This window comes from Oncorhynchus tshawytscha, linkage group LG26 (assembly GCF_018296145.1).
Source record: "Oncorhynchus tshawytscha isolate Ot180627B linkage group LG26, Otsh_v2.0, whole genome shotgun sequence".
Classification (NCBI taxonomy): Eukaryota; Metazoa; Chordata; class Actinopteri; order Salmoniformes; family Salmonidae; genus Oncorhynchus; species Oncorhynchus tshawytscha.
Window position 1 is genome coordinate 14,117,830 of NC_056454.1, and position 12,626 is coordinate 14,130,455.

Sequence of the window (12,626 nt, forward strand, 5' to 3'; positions counted from 1 at the left end):
TATTTTAGATTCTTCAAATAGCGAGCCTTTACCTTGATGACAGCTTTGCACAATCTTGGCATTCTCTCAACCAGCTTCATGAGACCTGGAATGCATTTCAATTAGCAGGTGTGCCTTGTTAAATGTTAATTTGTGGAATTTCTTTCCTTCTTAATGCGTTTGAGCCAATCAGTTGTGTTGTGACAGGGTAGGGGGGTATACAGAAGATAGCTCTATTTGGTAAAAGACCAAGTCCATATTATGGCAAGAACAGCTCAAATAAGCAAAGAGAAACGACAGTCCATCATTACTTTAAGACATGAAGGTCAGTCAATACAGAACGTTTCAAGAACTTTGAAAGTTTCAAGAACCACCAAGCGCTATGATGAAACTTGCTCTCATGAGGACGGCCACAGGAATGGAAGACCTGGAGTTACCTCTGCTGCAGAGGATCAGTTCATTAGAGTTACCAGCCTCATAAATTGCAGCCCAAATAAATGCTTCACAGAGTTCAAGTAACAGATACATCTCAACATCAACTGTTCAGAGGAGACTGTGTGAATCAGGCTGTCATGGTTGAATTGCTGCAAAAAAAAACAATACTAAAGGACAGCAATAAGAAGAAGAGACTTGCTTGGGCCAAGAAACACGAGCAATGGAAATTGGAGTTTTTGGATCCAACCTCTGTGTCTTTGTGAGACGCGGTGTTGGTGAAAGGATGATCTCTGCATGTGTATTCCCCACCGTAAAGCATGGAGGAGGTGTTATGGTGTGGGGTTGTTTTTCTGGTGACACTGTCTGTGATTCATTTTGAATTCAAAGCACACATAACCAGCAAGGCTACCACAGAATTCTGCAGCGATACGCCATCCCATCTGGTTTGGGCTTAATGGGACTATCATTTAATTTTCAACAGGACAATGACCCAACACACCTGCAGGCTGTGTAAGGGTATTTTATCAAGAAGGGGTGTGATGGAGTGCTGCATCAGATGACCTGGTCTCCACAATCCCCCGACCTCAACCCAATTGAGATGGCTCGGGATGAGTCGAACCGCAGAGTGAAGGAAAAGCAGCCAACAAGTGCTCAGCATATGTGGGATCTCCTTCAAGACTGTTGGAAAAGCATTCCAGGTGAAGCTGGTTGAGAGAATGCCAAGAGTGTTCAAAGCTGTCATCAAGCTATTTGAAGAATCTCAAATATAAAATATATTTTGATTTGTTTAACACTTTTGGTTACTACATGATTCCATATGTGTTATTTCATAGTGTTGATGTCTTCACTATTAATCTACAATGTAGAAAATAGTAAAAAATAAAGAGAAACCTTTGAATGAGTAAGTGTTTTAAAACTTTTGACCGGTAGTGTATGTAGTGAATAATTCATGAATATTGAAAATAAATGTTCCTGAGGTGCCAAGAAAATATATACTACTGTGTTAATCACAATGTAGTTTAAGGTAAGAAAAACAGACTATTGAGATTGTAAAAAAAAAAACCAAAAAACATTTATTCATTTGACGTCTCAGCAGCATAAATTTCGTCTCCCACTTTGCTAGCTAGAAAACCATTTGAGCATATTTAGAATGATCATTGATACAGTCTTTATTTGTCATTTTCATCACAATATAAAACAATCAATCTAAGAGCACAGGATGTATAACCCATGTTTAGAAAATGACAGTCAGATTCCTAATTTCTTCAAATTCTGTATCTCCAGATGCTCTTGGACTTTACCAGCTCCAGAGTCACTAGAGATGTCCAAAATTTTACATCTTCACACATTAAAATCATTGGCATATTCAAGTATTGTTCCAAATTAATTTTAAAAAGAGGCCATCATTATTCATTAAAAAGTCTTACCTAAATATGATAATTTTGATATATATATGCCAAAAAAAGTCAGGGAATTGTTTTTACAAGTTTGAACGTAAGTACCATGTAAATATGCTTAGCATACTATTCTTCGAGATATTCAGAATTTTGATTGTTTTCTTTTTACAGCATCTATAGATTTAGAATAGCTAAGGTAATTGGATCAGTTTGTGTTTGTTTTGCTCCCTGAAATGAGGTATATAAACATGCAAGATAAAATGCATACATCTTCAGTTTGGTTCAGTGGCAAAAATAGTTAGTTATCCTTTCAAAACATTGTCCTAATGCGATATGTCTACTGTACATTCACAATGCACTTCACCTGTTATGTTACCTGTTACTTTGTTTATGAAGCACTATCGATAAGTTCATCTACTTCCAATAGCCAGAGAATATTATCGACAAAAATCTTACTCTTCAAATTTACAAATGTACAACATATTTATAACATTTCTATCAGCAGCTTCAGTGCAAAGATATACATATATTACATCACAATAAAAAAAAAATCAGGAAACAAGAATTGGCATCAGAAATATCCGAAGGCATAGTCACGACAGACCTCTTTTCTGTATGCTAAAGAAACGTTTGTCTAATTTCTTCTCTCAAAACAATCTTCGTTTTTTTTGTGTGTTTTTTTTTTTACACAGGCTGCATATAAAAATAGATTCTGTGCAAAGGAGAGTGTGTCTTTGATTCCCATCTGTGGGAAACGGGATTACACATCGCTGTCCTCTTTAACAAGGTTCGCTGTGTCTCGGAAAGTGTCCTCAGTTGGTGAGTAGGTGCTGGGACGATCCCTCTTGAAGGGTTTGGCGGTTGGGGCAAAGGGAGAGGGGTCAGTGGAGGAACTGTCCTCATTGCTTCCTACTGCTTTTTCATTCTGCATCTGAAAAACAACAAAGGGATGACTAGCAGAAAACAGGCCAACACAACCCCAAGGCCTCTTAACATACAAGTTTGCCATTTTCTACTGTAGAACAGGAATAGGAGCTGCTTGGGTGGCAGTATTGGCCTTACCTCTGAGTAGGTAGGGTTTTCAAAAGTTGTGCTTGGCTTAAATTTTCTTTTGAAGAAGCTCCACCTGGACTCCTGTCAATGTAGGACACAATTGCAGTAAATTACAAAATAATCCCTTACATTTAACTAATGATACAAGTACAGGGCGGGAGAGTCACCTGAACAGGCTTGGCTCTGGCTGTGGAACTGTCCACGGTGCACACAATCTGATCTGTATGGTACGCTGGGTTCGCAAGGTTCTTCTCTATCTGCTCACCGCTAACAGTAACAGTCACCTGTTAGGAGTAAAACAGCGCAGAGCAATTGGTACTGCTTTAACAACGATGTCAATCCCAACCTGCCCTAGGAATGTTCATGCAACAGTGTTGCCTTTGCGCACCTGTGTGGCGTGGATGACAGCAGGCTCACTAGACGATCCAGCCGCTGCAGTGCCATACAGAGGGTTCTCAAATGTGATTGGCTGCCTCCCCGCTTCCACGGCAAAGTTGTCATCCTGAAAGAGAGACAGTGTTATTCATCATGTCCCTCAAAGATGACACATTGCTATCTATCACCTACATGTATTTCAGGTTTGTAGTATGAACACAATGCCCTGCAATTTGTGCTTTACTTTATTAACTACTGAACCCTGGCTGGGAATGTGTAGACTGTCTATTAGTGTTGTTAATAACGGACAGTAATAAAAAGCTGGAGCTGGAGCACCCCCAGAGAACATTATTTAGTGTGGAGGTGCTGACTAATGGAGAATAAACTGGAAGCTAGAAAAATAAAGAGAGTCGCTGTCACACCCTGATCATAGTTTGCTTTGTATGTTTCTACGTTTTGTTTGGTCAGGGTATGATCTGAGTGGGCATTCTATGTTGGATGTCTAGCTTGTCTGTTTCTGTGTTTGGGCCTGATATGGTTCTCAATCAGAGGCAGGTGTTAGTCATTGTCTCTGATTGGGAACCATATTTAGGTAGCCTGTTTTGTGTTGGTTTTTGTGGGTGATTGTCTATGTTGATTGCTTGTGTCAGCACAGTTCTCATTAGCGTCACGGTCGTTATTTTGTTTATTGTTTTTGTATAGTGTGTTTCAGTGTTCAGTGTTTTCTTTATTAAATATCAAGATGAACACAAACCACGCCGCATTTTGGTCCTCCGATCCTTCTCGCCTCTCCTCTTCAGATGAAGAGGAGGAAGACCATGACAGTTGCACGCTCTATGTATACAGTATATCTCCCTACTCTTCTACATACGCACACACTGTACATAGATTTTTATTGTGTTATTGACTGTACGTTTGTTTATGTGTAACTCTGTGTTGTTGCTTTTGTCGCACTGCTTTGCTTTATCCTGGCCAGGTCGCAGTTGTAAATGAGAACTTGTTCTCAACTGGCCTACCTGGTTAAATAAAGGTTAAATAAAATAAAATGTAAATAAACTCCCAGTAATTTCTTGGGTAAAACACCAACGTTTCGGCATCACTGTGCCTTCTTTAGGGGATAGATTACACATACATAAATACTGTATATATATATACACACACACACACACACACACACACACACACACACACACACACACACACACACACACACACACACACACACACACACACACACACACACACACACACGTATATATATATAGTGTTTGACTCTCAATTTATTTTCATAGCTTAAAATAATGTACAAGGGAAAGATTTACAGAGGTCCAAAAGGCCAAAGTCAATCGGGGTCTCCCAGGCCTAACACGGGATTAACATGCTGACAGTATTGTCTGAAGGTACAGTGACACCACTAAGTGCTAATCCAACACAATCCCGTGCTTACCAACTGCATGGCCCTGTCAATGAATGAAACCCCGATGGGTGGAGGTCCCAGATCCATGGTGACATTGTCACCCGAACGAAACGTCACCCCGTTCCCAGTGTCACCCGATTTCACCAGACTGCTTAGGCTGGAAAAGAGAGACGGTAGAAAAATAGTTTACAATTTCCAGGGTAACAATTCTCATATGAAGCTCTGGTTTTAAAACGACACAACAGAGGCACCCACAGATGGGTGAGATCAGGTCAAAGCTGAGATCCTACCTGGGTAGTTTGGGCATGGATGGGATTAAGGAGCCAGTTCGTTTGTAGTTGAGGAAAACCCCAACAGCCAACGCTCCAGTGATGAGGATGATAATCACTGCTAAAAGTACGGCAACTGCTGAAGACAGAGATATCAGCAGCAATGTTTATTCCAGAACATTTCTACTCATCATTTGTAAGTGTCCAGATAAACATGTACATATCAGTAGTCCGAAACTAAAACAATTTCTCACTTATTGCTGGTAAATTACATGCAGAACATTTCATTTCATTCTGCATCTGAAAAACAAGGGATGACTAGCAGAAAGCAGGCCAACACAACCCCAGGGCCTCTTAACCTACACGTAGCAATAAGAAGCAAACCTCAAAAAGTTAGAAGGAATAGAAACATATGTTCTGCATGTTTGCCATTTTCTACTGTAGAACAGTAGACTTATTACTTGGTTGACATTCTCCCAATTGAAGTTAAAAGGTTATTTTACAGGAGAAAAACACTTTTAGTGTTTAACCAATCTCAAGGTCACAATCTAATTTGACCTTGATCTAACTAGGCAAGTGAGTTAAGAACAAATTCTTATTTTCAATTATGGCCTAGGAACAGTGGGTTAACTGTCTTGTTCAGGGGCAGAACGACAGATTTTTACTTTGTCAGCTCGGGGATTCGATCTTGCAACCTTTCGGTTATTAGTCCAACTGCTCTAACCACTAGGCTACCTGCCGCCCCAGTTGTGAGGCAACGGTTTCCAGAAAAATGATGTAATTTGTCTCTGACCAATGTTGTATAACTATTCTATTGTGAACCATTGATCAGTGGAAACCTTTTTTATGAAGACTGGCATATTGGACTGACTTGTTTGGGGAGAAATCATATAGATATTCTACTTCTTATCTCATATTATAATATACCTGTTCCTGCAGGGGCACCCCTGGACTTTCCCATCTCACAGTAACTCCCTGCATAGCCATATGGACACCTGGAATATAAAATACAAAAAAACGATGTTTCTTCTTCCTGGAACGAAACACTCCTATGGCTTGTGGCTGTGGTGTTACATGTTATAATAATATGACAACGAATCTACTTCCGGACACCAGCTGCTGAACTCACTTGCACTTGGGCAGGCCCCCTTCGTCAGTGTAGCAGGTCCCTCCGTTCATGCATCTGCATGCAAGTGGCATTAAGACTGGAGCCTCAATGGCTGCAGGAGTGAAAGCCACGCACAAAGTCACCACAACATCACCACAATGTCACCACAACAATATCAAAGCAGCCATGCCTGCATGGAGTATGATTCCAACGATAAATGATGGTGCAGCCAATATGGCAGGGAGGTGATGTGATTTAATGACCATACCTGCGTCACATTCGTTGGGGTTGAAGCCGACCAGGGAGGAGCCTTGTGGGCAGGTGCAGGTGTAGCCTCCAGGCCGCAGCAGACACAGGTGACTGCACATGTTCTTACAGGGGTTGGGTACTGATAGGGGGAAGAGATCAGTGACTACCATACACTCACCAGACAGGAGAAAACTACAGTGTGTATGTTTAGACTTGAAAAACTCTAACCTGAACGGTTGTGTCTGTGCTCCTGGTAGATGCGGACTTGAGTCAGCCAGGGGTTGATGGTCAGCACCTTCACTTTGTCCCCCTTCCCAAACTTATCCATCTTCCAGACTTCACCCCGCTCCTTGGTTGTCCAGTACACATGGCCCTCAAAGACATCCAGGCTGTAGGGATTCCCAATATCTGAAGCAGAAAATGACCATACTCAATTAGCCATAGTTCCATAAGACCTAGTCTATTGAAGTCCCATTGAGGTCAGAATACCTCTTTTACAAGAGAGACTTTGTCCTGGACATGTGGTCTGATTTAATCAGTCACTTTTAAGGGAGTTAATAATGTAGATATTACAAAGACTATAACATGATGTTATAACATAACGATGTTAGCAACATCTAAGAAAGGTCTCAGTGGGTTCGGACCTCCAGACATGATGATCTTCCTCTCGGTGCCGTCCGGCTTCATGGACTCTATGATGTTCTCTTTGGAGTCACACCAGTAGATCCTGTCTCCATTCAGGTAGTCCAGAGCCAGTCCAGTGGGCCAGCCCAGGTCCTCATCCAACAGAACCTGCCTATGCTGTCCGTCCATCCAAGCAGACTCAATCCTGGGTCTCCTGCCCCAGTCTGTCCAGTACATGAGTCTAGGGAATGGACAGACACATAAAACAGTCTTTGTTAATAACTAATGTTTTTGACTACTTTGAAATCTATATACTGTCGATCACTCGACATTGCTGTTATAGCTGAGAGGATCCAGTGTATTAGCTTATGGTGAACACTGACACACACACACACACACATTCTTCTTTGGAACAAACAGAAAGCCTGTAGTTGATCACTTCCGTACCCGAGTGCTGGGTTGACAACAATAGCAGCTGGCTGGTCCAGGTCAGTATGGATCAACCACTTCCTGTAGCGACCATCTAACTTTGCCACTTCAATTCGATTGGTCCCTGCGTCTGTCCAGTAAATGTGGCTGAGAAACAGAAGGAAGATGTTAGATTGTATTCAACCCAAACGGTATTTTCAAAAAATGAAAATAGTAAGCAATGAGTGAGGTCTTGTACCCTCCGATCCAGTCCACAGCGATGCCATCAGGGTTGGCAATGTATCTCAGGTTCAGATCCAACTCCTTCACTGGGTTATTGCCGTTGTCATTGAAAGTGGTCATGTAGGCCCGCTTGATAGATCCAAACTGAGAGCCTCGGCCCAGAACTGTCCAGTACACAATACCTAAAAGCACAACAGGGTCATATTAATAAGCACACATCATAGCAAAATGTTTGCAATGGAAAATGCAAACAGGTGTTTCTCATTTAACAAGTTCAGGTAGTCCCTCCCCGTTTTGACCCATTTGCTTCTGTTTGGTTCCTAATGAAGTGGAGTAAAAATTAAAACCTCCCCAGTCACTGTATCACTCCCATAGTGCTCTTCACATAAGCCCAAGAGAACTGCCTAGTTAACTAGTTGAGCTGAAGGTCTTACTGAGTCCGATGCCCTCTGGATCCCACTGGTAGTCCAGAGCCTGGATGTGCTCCATGTTGTCCACGTAGTCTGAATACTGCTCTGAGGACAGGTTGAAGCAACGAATCCGCACATTGTCGGGCAGAAGCAGCACTGGTGGGTATCCTGAAATGGAGAATGGAGAATATGGTAACTTCCTGAACAATCAGGACTAACAGATCGGAGACAGAGGTTGCGTCCCAAATGGCACCATCTTCCCTGCTTTAGCAAACTGGCTCAAATGAAGATCCTACATCTGTATGGGCCCTGGTCAAAAGTAGTGCACTACAAAGGGAATAGGGTGCATTTAGGATGCAGACAAAATGACATGTCCAGCTAAGCTCTTACCCTCAGCAGCACACTCCATGCCATGCTGCTCGCTGACTGAGCGGAAGCCCTGGGCACAGAAGCACTCGTAACTGCCCTTGGAGTTCTGACACTCCTGTGGACATGTCCCGTAGACCTCACACTCGTTCACGTCTGATCACAAACACGAAAAACAGGAAAAACACAGAGAAAAGACCAAAATATTACTAATGGCATAAGAAGAGGAAAGAATAGATCATCAAAGATTGTGATGTTGTTACAGAGTGGTGTTTTCTTCTACAGTCGTGGCCAAAAGTTTTGAGAATGACACAAATATAAATTTTCACACAGTCTGCTGCCTCAGGTGGTATGATGGCAATTTGCATATACTCCGGAATGTTATGAAGAGTGATCAGATGAATTGCAATTAATTGCAAAGTCCCTCTTTGCCATGCAAATGAACTGAATCCCCAAAAAACATTTCCACTGCATTTCAGCCCTGCCACAAAAGGACCAGCTGACATCATGTCAGTGATTCTCTCATGAACACAGGTGTGAGTGTTGACGAGGACAAGGCTGGAGATCACTCTGTCATGTTGATTGAGTTTGAATAACAGCCTGGAAGCTTCAAAAGGAGGATGGTGCTTGGAATCATTGTTCTTCCTCTGTCAAACATGGTTACCTGCAAGGAAACACATGCCGTCATCATTGGGCTTCACAGGCAAGGATATTGCTGCCAGTAAGATTGCACCTAAATCAACCATTTATCGGATCATCAAGAACTTCAAGGAGAGCGGTTCAATTGTTGTGAAGAAGGCTTTCTTTGTGGTCATCCTGTCTGGGTTGGCGCCCCCCCCTTGGGTTGTGCCATGGCGGAGATCTTTGTGGGCTATACTCGGCCCTGTCTCAGGATGGTAAGTTGGTGGTTGAAGATATCCCTCTAGTGGTGTGGGGGCTGTGCTTTGGCAAAGTGGGTGGGGTTATATCCTTCCTGTTTGGCCCTGTCCGGGGGTGTCCTCGGATGGGTCCACAGTGTCTCCTGACCACTCCTGTCTCAGCCTCCAGTATTTATGCTGCAGTAGTTTATGTGTCGGGGGGCTAGGGTCAGTTTGTTATATCTGGATTACTTCTCCTGTCCTATTCGGTGTCCTGTGTGAATCTAAGTGTGTGTTCTCTAATTCTCTCCTTCTCTCTCTCGGAGGACCTGAGCCCTAGGACCATGCCCCAGGATTACCTGACATGATGACTCCTTGCTGACCCCAGTCCACCTGGCCGTGCTGCTTCTCCAGTTTCAACTGTTCTGCCTTCTTATTATTCGAACATGCTGATCATTTATGAACATTTGAACATCTTGGCCATGTTCTGTTATAATCTCCACCCGGCACAGCCAGAAGAGGACTGACCACCCCACATATGCTCTCTCTAATTCTCTCTTTTTTTCTCTCTCTCTGAGGACCTGAGCCCTAGGACCATGCCCCAGGACTACCTGACATGATGACTCCTTGCTGTCCCCAGTCCATCTGACCGTGCTGCTGCTCCAGTTTCAACTGTTCTGCCTTATTATTATACGACCATGCTGGTCATTTATGAACATTTGAACATCTTGGCCATGTTCTGTTATAATCTCCACCCAGCACAGCCAGAAGAGGACTGGCCACCCCACATAGCCTGGTTCCTCTCTAGGTTTCTTCCTAGGTTTTGGCCTTTCTAGGGAGTTTTTCCTAGCCACCGTGCTTCTACACCTGCATTGCTTGCTGTTTGGGGTTTTAGGCTGGGTTTCTGTACAGCACTTTGAGATATCAGCTGATGTACGAAGGGCTATATAAATACATTTGATTTGATTTGATTTGATTTGATTCAGGGCACCCAAGAAAGTCCAGCAAGTGCCAGGACCGTCTCCTAAAGTTGATTCAGCTGCGGGATCGGGGTACCACCAGTACAGAGCTTGCTCAGGAATGGCAGCAGGCAGGTGTGAGTGCATCTGCACGCACAGTGAGGCGAAGACTTTTGGAGGATGGCTTGGTGTCAACAAGGGCAGCAAAGAAGCCACTTCTCTCTAGGAAAAACATCAGGGACAGACTGATATTCTGCAAAAGGTACAGGGGTTGGACTGCTGAGGACTGGGGTAAAGTAATTTTCTCTGATAAATCCCCTTTCCGATTGTTTGGGGCATCCGGAAAAAAGCTTGTCCGGAGAAGACAAGGTGAGCGCTACCATCAGTCCTGTGTCATGCCAACAGTAAAGCATCCTGAGACCATTCATGTGTGGGGTTGCTTCTCAGCCAAGGGAGTGGGCTCACTCACAATTTTAACTAAGAACACAGCCATGAATAAAGAATGGTACCAACACATCCTCAGAGAGCAACTTTTTCCAACCATCCAGGAACAGTTTGGTGACGAACAATGCCTTTTCCAGCAAGATGGAGCACCTTGACATAAGGCAAAAGTGATAACTAAGTGGCTCGGGGAACAAAACATCCATTTTTTGGGTCCATGGCCAGGAAACTCCTCAGACTTTAATCCCGTTGAGAACTTGTGGTCAATCCTCAAGAGGCAGGTGGACAAACAAAAACCCACAAATTCTAACAAACTCCAAGCATTGATTATGCAAGAATGGGCTGCCATCAGTCAGGATGTGGCCCAGAAGTTAATTGACAGCATACCAGGGCAGATTGCAGAGGTCTTGAAAAATAAGGGTCAACCCTGCAAATATTGACTCTTTGCGTCAACTTCATGTAATCAGTAAAAGCCTTTGACACTTATGAAATGCTTGTAATTATACTTAAGTATTCCATAGTAACATCTGACAAAAATATTTAAAGACACTTGAAGCAGCAAACTTTGTGGAAATTAATATTTGTGTCATTCTCAAAACTTTTGGCCACGACTGTACACTCAGGTGATGCTGCTGCTTCCTGTACCTTCACAGGTGTTCCTGTCTGTCTGTCTGGGTTTGTATCCAGGCTTGCAGGAGCAGAGGAAGCCTCCGTCTGTCAGATCTGTGCAGTTATGCTCACAGATGTTGTCACTGCAGGAGCGCCCACTGCCAACATCTGGGCAGAGCACGTACACGTGTCACATTATGAGGGTCAACGTTTACTTTCACTTAAGTATTATACAAACAGCCATATGGCTTAGCATAAAATAAAGGTTTGTGATGATTGAGATGTAGAGTGAAGACTGTGGTAAATGAGTTGGGTGGGTTACTCACTGCAGCCCAGCTCGTCAGAATGGTCTCCACAGTCATCATAGTCGTCACAGGTATACTGCAGTGGGATGCACTGGCCATTACTGCATTTGTACTCATCCGCTGAACATGGCCCATGTGTGGGGGTCTGGCCTGTGACAAACACAACATGTCAAGATGTCAATCCTCATGTTAAGATGTCAATCATTTTAGAGAGTAAAAGACATTGACACGAATTGAACAATCAATTTTGGTATTATTACATAATGATGTTTTATTTAACCTTTATTTAACTAGGCAAGTCAGTTAAGAACATATTCTTATTTTACTATGACGGCCTACCCCGGCCAAACTCTACCCTAACCCGGACAACGCCGGTCCAATTATGCGCCGCCCAATGGAACTCCCGATCACGGCCGGTTGTGATACAGCCCGGGATTGAACCAGGGTCTATTGTGATGCCTCTAGCACTGAGATGCAGTGCGGTAGATCACTGCGCCACTCGGGAGCCCTAAATGATGAGCTACATTTACTCCAAACTCCCACGGAGACGGGACAATATAGGCCGGTTTCCTGGACACAGATTAAGCCTAATTTTGGACTAAAAAGCTTTTTCAATGGAGATTCTTCATTGAGTATGCTTTTTAGTCCAGGACTAGGCTTAATAATCAGTGTCTGGGAAGCCTGCCCTACATAACACTACTGTAACTTGTGATTGGCGTATACTTACAGTGCTCCTCTTTCTCGTCAGTGCCGTCCCCACAGTCGTCCACAGAGTTGCAGAGCTCATGGCTGTAGATGCACCGGTTGTTGTCACAGCGGAAACGGAAGGGCGCGTCACACGGGATGTCCACTAAGGGAGACATGACCAGAACATGAACTCAATGTCATTTCTCACTGTCAAAGAATAAAGACCATCACATTCAACAATGTAACAATTTAAGGGACAGTGTGACTCTTTAAGGAACAGTGTAACTATTTAACCCTATTCTCAACCGGCTGGTAGAGCATGTTTTGACAATGGATTTGGAAATAAAACAAATCTTTACTTGAACTTGATTGGTCAACTCCCCCAGCCCTCCTGCATTCATCTTAAGATAGCTAGGTGGGACAACCACATACCAA

The 12,626-nt window shown here is 43.2% G+C and overlaps 1 protein-coding gene across 4 annotated transcripts in view; it reads right to left on the reverse strand.

The window, feature by feature from the left end:
• Positions 1-1,565: 1,565 nt before the first annotated feature.
• Positions 1,566-12,626, reverse strand: part of lrp2a (low density lipoprotein receptor-related protein 2a) — a 67,044-nt gene continuing 55,983 nt past the window's right edge. For 3 of the 4 annotated variants that reach the window (XM_042306803.1, XM_042306804.1, XM_042306801.1), the window contains 18 exons: positions 12,232-12,354; positions 11,526-11,654; positions 11,236-11,367; positions 8,358-8,489; positions 7,992-8,135; positions 7,574-7,739; positions 7,354-7,482; positions 6,927-7,147; positions 6,511-6,690; positions 6,302-6,421; positions 6,055-6,145; positions 5,853-5,920; positions 4,947-5,064; positions 4,687-4,813; positions 3,253-3,366; positions 3,032-3,148; positions 2,874-2,945; positions 1,566-2,742 (listed from right to left, as the gene is read on the reverse strand). In XM_042306803.1, coding sequence (XP_042162737.1) covers positions 2,572-2,742; positions 2,874-2,945; positions 3,032-3,148; positions 3,253-3,366; positions 4,687-4,813; positions 4,947-5,064; positions 5,853-5,920; positions 6,055-6,145; positions 6,302-6,421; positions 6,511-6,690; positions 6,927-7,147; positions 7,354-7,482; positions 7,574-7,739; positions 7,992-8,135; positions 8,358-8,489; positions 11,236-11,367; positions 11,526-11,654; positions 12,232-12,354 — 2,354 coding nt within the window. In that variant the 3' untranslated portion in view covers positions 1,566-2,571. The remainder of the gene's footprint in view (positions 2,743-2,873; positions 2,946-3,031; positions 3,149-3,252; positions 3,367-4,686; positions 4,814-4,946; positions 5,065-5,852; positions 5,921-6,054; positions 6,146-6,301; positions 6,422-6,510; positions 6,691-6,926; positions 7,148-7,353; positions 7,483-7,573; positions 7,740-7,991; positions 8,136-8,357; positions 8,490-11,235; positions 11,368-11,525; positions 11,655-12,231; positions 12,355-12,626) is intronic. The other variant, XM_042306802.1, reaches the window with a different exon arrangement.